The sequence below is a fragment of the Macaca thibetana genome, chromosome 2, assembly GCF_024542745.1.
Source record: "Macaca thibetana thibetana isolate TM-01 chromosome 2, ASM2454274v1, whole genome shotgun sequence".
Taxonomy (NCBI): domain Eukaryota; kingdom Metazoa; phylum Chordata; class Mammalia; order Primates; family Cercopithecidae; genus Macaca; species Macaca thibetana.
In genome coordinates this window covers 181,694,865-181,703,587 of record NC_065579.1, presented here as the reverse complement: position 1 = coordinate 181,703,587, position 8,723 = coordinate 181,694,865, and the positions used below count along the sequence as shown (strand labels likewise).

The following is an 8,723-nucleotide window of genomic DNA, read 5'->3' as shown; positions in this document are numbered from 1 at the left end:
AGAAGAAAGACACATAAAAAATCCCTAAAATATTATGCTTGTATAAGTAGGAATTATTTTAATAAGCCCATTAACTGATGGCATGTACAGCTCTTTTTCTTCCAACTAAAAGGCATTAGAAAAAAAAAAAAAGTCAGTTGGAAAATGGACTGTTTGGCTTACTGAAGGAGTAAAGGCTACATAGACTTCTAATTAGAGAAGTCGTTTCAGTAATGTTAGGTGTGATTTTTTTTTTTTTTTTTCCAAATCAGCCATATAAACAAAACATAAATAGTGCAACTTTAGGATAAAAATAAGGAATAATAAGAATTCAAGGAATTGCAGGTTAGTTGTGACCTTAGACAACTAAATTCATTGATTTCAATCCTTGGGCAAGGGATTATAGAAAAGAATACCCATGAAAGCTTCCTTCCAAACACCTGGCCAGTCACAAGGGGTTAGGAAAAAATCAGAGCAGTTCTGTTTTGTTTTAGTCTTTTTAAAAACAAAATCTTACAAAGTTCATCATAGACTTAGAAGAGGATATTTACAAACTAAGACTGTATTACTGAATAATTGAAAATGTTTTAGAATGTACTTAAATGCTTTAAAAAATAACATTTACTGTTCTTTGACTACAGCATTATATATGGTTATTGTAAAAAGCTAGTAAAATCAAGAGAACAAAGAAATAAAAACATGTGATAAAAATAATTTAATTGAACATGAAAATAACTATTTGTAACTAATGCCAGCTTTTACCATTGCAGTCTCCTAATATTAATGTTCAGAACAGAGGAAATGAGGTAGAAGGGCTAAATCAAACTTTGGGATGACACATCAGACATGGGAAAAATAATTACATGACTCAGCACAACAGTAAAATCCTCAAATTCTTTCTTGTTGCCTACTACAATTACAGACAACTATGGGTATAACTGGAAAAAAACACCACAAGTGTTATGGTTTGAATGTGTCCTCTCCAAAATTTAACTATTATCAATATGATAGTATTAAGAAGTGGGGCCTTTGAGAGATGAGTAGGCCATTAGGGATCCCCCCTCCTTAATGGGACAAAGGCCCTTCTAACAGAGGCATCACGAGGTGTTTTTGTCCAGCTTTCTAACTTATATTTCTCCCTTCTGCCATGTGAGGACACAGCAAGAAGGCCCTTACCAGACACCAGATGCAGGTGCCTTATGTTGGAGTTCCCAACCTCCAGAATCCTAAGAAAATAAATGTATCTTCTTTATAAATTACCCAGTCTTAGGCATTCTGCTATAGCAGCACAAACAGACTGAGATAGGAACTGATATCAAAGAAGTAGAATATTGCCACACAAATACTTAAAAATGTGGAAGTTGCTTGGGAACTGGGTAATAGGTAGAGACTGTGTAATAGGTAGCAACTGAAGTGAACGGTGGAAAAAGCATGCATTGCCAAGAACAATAAGGATGAACATGGTAAGGGCTCAGAAGGAGAGAGCTGTAGGAAAAGCTGAATCTTCCTAGAGATTACTTAAGTGATTGTGAACAGAATGTTAGTACAAATATGGATATGAGGTCTTAGATGGAAATAAGGAATATTGTATTGGAAACTAGGAGAAAGGTCATCCTTGTTAGAAAGTGACAAGGAACTTATATCAATTATACCCATATCTCAGGACTTTGTGGAAGGTAGCATTTAATTGTCATGAACTAAGATATTTGGCAGAAAAATTTTCTGAGCAGCAAAGTATCAGGATCATGCTTGTCTTTCCTTAATGGGGTATTCTAAAACAAGAGAAAAGAGAAACAGTTTAAAGATAGATTTTATAATTAAGAGGAAAACAGAATGTAATGTTGTCAAACTCTCAGCCTAGCCATGTAAAGGAAAAAAAAACAAAAAACAAAAAGGCATTTCGGGGAGAAAGTCAAGGGTGTGGCCAGGAGACCATTTGCCAACAAGATTACTGTGAATAGAAGGAATCCACGTGTTAATTTTCAGGACAATGACCCCAAAGACATTTCAGAGATCTTTTGGGGCTGTCTCACCCATTACAGGACCAGAGTGTTAGACTCCAGAGAACAGAATGGTTTCCAGGGAGAGGCCCAGGGCACACGAGGAACCTCTATGCTCACTGCCCAGAGTCTTCTCAAACCTTTGCTCTCTGCCTTCTTGTGTAGTGCTTCTTAGCTTCCCTGGTAATAGCTCAAGTGGACCCAGGTGCAGCTTGAACCTCCACTCCAGAGGGCATAAGCTATTAACTTTGGCAAAGTCCATGTGGCACTAACTATACAGGCTTGCAGAATGCAAATGCTGTGAGGGCATGACTACCTCCACCTAGTTTGCCCTGTAGCAAGTCTCTGCCTGGGCTCTGAGGCTGTCCATTTTAGACAGCTCTGTCCCTTGCTACAGGGATAGAGTCATCACAAAGAGCCTCACTAAGGCAATGCAGAGTACAGCTGTGGGGGCAGGGCTGCCCCTGAGATTCCAGAACTGTAGGGCTAACAGCCTACAGATACCAGCAGCTTGTTTTTTTCAGTCTTATATCTGTTTCTTCAATTTTTCTTTGGAGAAATGCCTGTTGTCCACACTTGTTCAGGGTGATACAGTTTCTGTCATCAGATCCAGGTTTTGACATAGGGCCTAAGATAATAAATCATTTCAATTTACTCAAATTTCCATGTCAGCCCCAATAATTGCTTCAGGAATTAGTCATATGAGTCAGTTTAGGCCAATAGGGATCAGACTGGGATGTTTTATGGATATAGTTGGAAAATCATGTTCTTTTCTGTTGAACTTGAACCAAGTGGACAAAAATCTAGAATTCTGTGGAGCTACCACAAAAAGAGAGTATACTTTATTGAAAGTGAAGCCAACATAGATCATAACAGAGTTGAGCTCCTAGATCTTAACTTTTATGCATCTAACTCTACCCATGGACTTTATAATTACACAATCCAATTCATTCTTTTCTTTTCCCCTCTTAGTTAAAATTAGATTTTCAGTTACTTTTAACCAAAATAGCTCCAGTGATCTTTTAGCTTATATGATCTTTTAGCTAATAAAATTTCAGCTCTATATGGAGGGAAAAAACAAATTATAAAAATATATTTACAAAAACCTAAAGAACTATAAAGATAATCACACTTCTTCACATGTACCCATTCTTTCACACACAAATTTATAAGATCCATTTGCCTTATAGATGAATTACTTCTATTCTTTAAGTAATGGATTATCCCTATGAATTAACTTGGCCTAGAGCAGTGCCATTCCATATGGTAGCCACTAGCCACATGTGGATAGGGCACTTGCAACGTGTCTGGTCTGAATTGAGATGAACTGCAAGCATATAGAACATACTGGATTTTGCAGACATGAAAAAAAGGAATGTAATATATTTTTAATACTTTTATATTGATTACAGATTGAAATGTTAACATTTAGACAGGTTGAGTAAATAAAATACGTTATTTAATTTTATGTCTCTTTTTACCTTTTAAAATATGACTAATGAAAAAAATTTACCTTATGCGTGTGGCTCACATTTGTGGTGTGCATTATATTTATACCAGACAGCATTCGTCTAGAGTATATAAATGAAATTTAAAACTTCATTAATTACATGTTTTTTTATATGAATGTTCTGTGTTCTGATGCAATTGTGCAAATGTGTATCACCTTAGTATATAAACTTTGAAAATATTTAAAATAAACAAGCAGACATGCACTGCCTTTGTGAATATAGGGCACTATCTTGTGTGTATTGTGCCTAACAGCAGTTTGAAAATATTGACAAAAATGGACTTATCATTATGGAAACAAATTTCTTTCTTTCTTTTTCCTCTCTCTCTCTTTCTTTCTTTTTTTTCTTTCTTTCTTTCTTTCTTTCTTTCTTTCTTTCTTTCTTTCTTTCTTTCTTTCTTTCTTTCTCTCTCTCTCTCCTTTCTTTCTTTCTCTCTCTCTCCTTTCTTTCTTTCTTTTTCTTTCTTTCTCTTTCTTTTTTTCTGTCTTTCTGCCTTTCTTTCTTTCTTTCTTTCTTTCTTTCTTTCTTTCTTTCTTTCTTTCTTTCTTTCTTTCTCTTTCTTTCTTTCTTTCTTTCTCTTTCTCTCTCTTTCTTTCTTTCTTCCTCTTTCAAATTTTACTAATACCTAAAAAAAAATGGTTTTATTTTATCCCATATTTTATTGCTTAATTCTTTAGCTATCCTATTTTTCTCTATAGTAACGTTTTGATTATAATTTATAGTTGAATGTTTTCTTAAATTGTAACATTTAATCATTTATTAAGATTACTTAGTATTATGTTATAATTATTCAAGTTTTTAAAAAGTAGTTTATCATGATGTAATTTGAGAGGTGTTGGACTGATTATCAAACTTCGTATACATTTTTGGCTGTCATGGCGAGTGTGCTGAAGACCACTGGAATTGCGGTATGCAAGAGTCCACATGAGAGGCTAAGAATATTCTACACAAATATTCGTGATGTTCTTGAACAAATCCCTAAAAATGCAGCATATAGAAAGTATACAGAACAGATTACTAATGAGAAGCTGGCTATGGTCAAAGTGGAATCAGATGTTCAAAAATTAGAAGATCAACTTGAAGGTGGCCAAATAAAAGAGATAATTCTCCTGGGTAAAAATGAACTAAGTCTGGCAAGACAAATGATGCAGTGGAAAACATGGAAGCCATTAGTGGAAGAGCCTCCTGCCCATCAGTGGAAATGGCCGGTATAATTACTGAATGACTTTGGTGGGTTGATGGGAAATTGATGTAATTTAAATATTCTGTTATATTAAGAGTGTACCCATATTACTGACATTTTACAATCAAGAAAAGTGATATAGAAAATGTTTAGGAGACGGTTAAAATTAGTGATTATGGTAATATGGTCTTGTGAATGAATTTTTGATTTGTAAATATTCACACAAATTATTTCAAAGATGATATTTCTTTGAACAGAGGGGTCATGGGAAGATTTTAAAATTAATTTTAAAAAATTCTGAAAGATCTTCAATGTAGAGGCTATAATCAAAAAGTAAAGTTTTTTGGTAGTATGTTCAATGCTTCATTTAATTTTTAAAATTACCTTGAAGAAGAAAAGGTCCTTAATTATTATTGTCAAAAAAATTATAGATCACTATTTCAATATTTTCAAATGTGATAAAATAGCCCAAGTGGCTGTTGATAAAATTTGAAATTATGGTTAACCTCCTTGACAGTGATCTTACATATGTAAAGTAAAATTTAAATATATAATTATATACTGATTGTAAAATTAATAATAAATGTCATTTTATTATAGTCATTATTAGAATTATACCATTTACTCTGTTTTTATATTGTCTTAACTTTATTACATTTTGTTGTTACTATATTGTACTTGAAAACTATCAAATTATAATACATTGTACAGTTGAAGAAATTGATTTGGTGCTTATAAAAAAGATTTCCCATTGCATAGAGGTAGCTGGAAAAAATTTCCTTTTGTTGCATTTATGGAAATCACTTTTCTAGCCTGTGGCCTTTAATTTTCTTAATCAACCCAATTACATAAGGATGGAGGCAGAATTTTTGTAATAGAGACATTAAGAGTTTCTGAAGTATATCTGGCATATGAATAGACTTATGTTTAAAACATCATAGTCATATGACTATAAAGTGGAATATGGCAACACAATAATAGTGAGGTACTTTAATACTTCAATACTCCACTGATAGCACTAGACAGGTCATCAAGACAGCAAGTCAACAAAGAAACAATGAACTTAAACTACATCCTACAACAGATGGACTTAACAAATATTTACAGAACATTCTATCTAACAACTGCATAAAATACATTCTATTAATCAGCATATGGAACATTCTCCAAGATAGACCACATGACCATAGGCCATAAAACAAGTCTCAACAAATTTAAGAAAATCTAAATTATAAGCAAGCACTCTCTCAAACTACAATGGAATAAAATTGGAAATCAATTCCAAAAGGACCCTAAAAACCATCCAAATACATGGAAATTAAATAACCTACTCCTGAATAATCATTGGGTCAACAATAAAATCAAGATGGAAATTTAAAAATTCTTTGAACTGAATGAAAATAGTGATACAACCTATCAAAATCCCTGGGATACAGCAAAGGTGGTGCTAAGAGGAAAAGTCATAGCATTAAATGACTACATCAAAAAGTCTGAAAGAGCACAAATAGACAATCTCAGGTCACACTCTAAGGAGCTAGAGAAACAAAGATCAGTTAAACCGAAACCCATAAGAAGAAAAGAAATATCCAAGATCAGAGCAGAACTATTATAAATACAATCAACACAAAAAAATAGATTTTTATTGGAGGGGTGTGTCCAAGATGGCCTAATAGGAACAGTTCCAGCCTCCAGCTCCCAGCATGAGCAACACAGAAGATGGGTGATTTCTGCATTTTCAACTGAGGTACCGGGTTCATCTCACTGGGTGGTGTGGGACAGTTGGCGCTGGTCCGCGAGTGCAGCCCGATCAGCGAGAGCTGAAGCAGGGAAAGGCATCACCTCACCTGGGAAGCACAAGGGGAAAGCGAATTCCTTTACCTAGCCAAAGGAAATTGAGACACACAACACCTGGAAAATCGGGTAACCCCCACCCTAATACTGCATCTTACCAAGGGTCTTAGCAAATGGTACACCAGGAGATTATATCCCATACCTGGCCCAGAGGGTCCCACGCCCACGGAGCCTCCCTCATTGCTAGCACAGCAGTCTGAGATCTAACTGCAAGGCGGCAGCAAGGCTGGGGGAGGGGCACCCGTCATTGCTGAGGCTTAAGTGGGTAAACAAAGCCCCCCAGAAGCTCAAATTGGGTGGAGCCCACCATAGCTCAAGGAGGCTGGCCTGCCTCTGTAGACTCCTCCTCTGGGGATGGGTCATAGCTAAACAAAAAGCAGCAGAAACCTCGGCAGAGGTAAATGCCCCTGTCTGACAGCTTTGAGAGAGCAGTGGATCTCCCAGCATGGAGGCTGAGATCTGAGAATGGACAGACTGCCTGCTCAAGTGGGTCCCTGACCCCTGAGTAGCCTAACCGGGAGACATCCCCTACTAGGTGCAGACTGACGCCTCACACCTCACACGGCAGGGTACACCCCGAGACGAAGCTTCCAGAAAAAGAATCAGACAGCAACACTCGCTGTTCAGCAATATTCTAACTTCTGCCGCCTCTGCTGCTGATACCCAGGCAAACAGGGTCTGGAGTGGACCTCAAGCAAACTCCAACAGACCTATAGCTGAGGGTCCTGACTGTTAGAAAGAAAACTAACAAACAGAAAGGACACCCACACCAAAACCCCATCAGTACATCACCATCATGAAAGACCAAAGGCAGATAAAACCACAAAGATGGGGAAAAAGCAGGGCAGAAAAGCTGGAAATTCAAAAAATAAGAGCGCATCTCCCGCTGTAAAGGAATGCAGCTCATCGCCAGCAACGGATCAAAGCTTGATGGAGAATGACTTTGACGAGATGAGAGAAGAAGGCTTCAGTCCATCAAACTTCTCAGAGCTAAAGGAGGAACTATGTAACCAGCGCAAATAAACTAAAAACCTTGAAAAAAGATTTGATGAATGGCTAACTAGAATAACTAATGTAGAGAAGTCCTTAAAAGAACTGATAGAGATGAAAACCATAACACGAGAAATACGTGACAAATGCACAAGCTTCAGTAACAGACTTGATAAACTGGAAGAAAGGTTATCAGCGATTGAAGATCAAATGAATGAAATGAAGCAAGAAGAGAAGTGTAGAGAAAAAAGAGTAAAAAGAAATGAACAACGCCTCCAAGAAATATGGGATTATGTGAAAAGATCAAATCTATGTCCGATTGGTGTGCCTGAAAGTGATGGGGAAAATGGAACCAAGTTGGAAAACACTCTGCAGGAGAACTTCCCCAACCTCGTAAGGCAGGCCAACATTCAAATTCAGGAAATACAGAGAATGTCACAAAGATACTCCTCGAGAAGAGCAACTCCAAGACACATAATTGCCAGATTCACCAAAGTTGAAATGAAGGAAAAAATCTTAAGGGCAGCCAGAGAGAAAGGTGGGGTTACACATAAAGGGAAGCCCATCAGATTAACAGCAGATCTCTCAGCAGAAACTCTACAAGCTAGAAGAGAGTGGGGGCCAATATTCAACATTCTTAAAGAAAAGAATTTTCAACCCAGAATTTCATATCCAGCCAAACTAAGTTTCATAAGTAAAGGAGAAATAAAATCCTTTACAGACAAGCAAATGCTTAGCGACTTTGTCACCACCGGGTCTGCCCTACAAGAGATCCTGAAGAAAGTACTAAACATGGAAAGGAACTACAGGTAACAGCCATTGCAAAAACATGTCAAAATGTAAAGTCCATCGATGCTAGGAAGAAACTGCATCAACTAACGAGCAAAATAACCAGCCAATATTATAATGACACATTCAAGTTCACACCTAACAATATTAACCTCAAATATAAATGGACTAAGTGGACCAATTAAAAGACACAGACTGGCAAATTGGATAAAGAGTCAAGACCCATCAGTTTTCTGTATTCAGGAGATCCATCTCACATGCAGAGACACACGTAGGCTCAAAATAAAGGGATGGAGGAAGATCTACCAAGGAAATGGAAAACAAAAGAAAGCAGGGGTTGCAATCCTAGTCTCTGATAAAACAGACTTTAAACCATCAAAGATCAAAAGAGACAAAGAAGGCCATTACATAATGGTAAAG

General features: G+C 36.6%; 1 protein-coding gene across 2 annotated transcripts; it reads left to right on the top strand.

The window, feature by feature from the left end:
- The first annotated feature begins 4,365 nt into the window (after window positions 1–4,365).
- LOC126949375 (NADH dehydrogenase [ubiquinone] 1 alpha subcomplex subunit 5-like) lies at window positions 4,366–4,704 on the top strand. Of its 2 annotated transcripts, XM_050782144.1 has the most exons (2): window positions 4,366–4,423; window positions 4,541–4,704. In XM_050782144.1, exons 1-2 carry the CDS (start codon window positions 4,366–4,368, stop codon window positions 4,702–4,704), a joined length of 222 nt encoding a protein of 73 aa, XP_050638101.1. The 2 variants fall into 2 exon arrangements, with proteins under 2 accessions (XP_050638101.1, XP_050638100.1); XM_050782143.1 differs by having other exon boundaries at window positions 4,366–4,704.
- The last annotated feature ends 4,019 nt before the right edge of the window (window positions 4,705–8,723 follow it).

Excerpts from the sequence above, each read along its gene's own strand:
- LOC126949375 (XM_050782143.1), top strand. The coding sequence starts at position 4,366 with ATGGCGAGTGTGCTGAAGACCACTGGAATTGCGGTATGCAAGAGTCCA.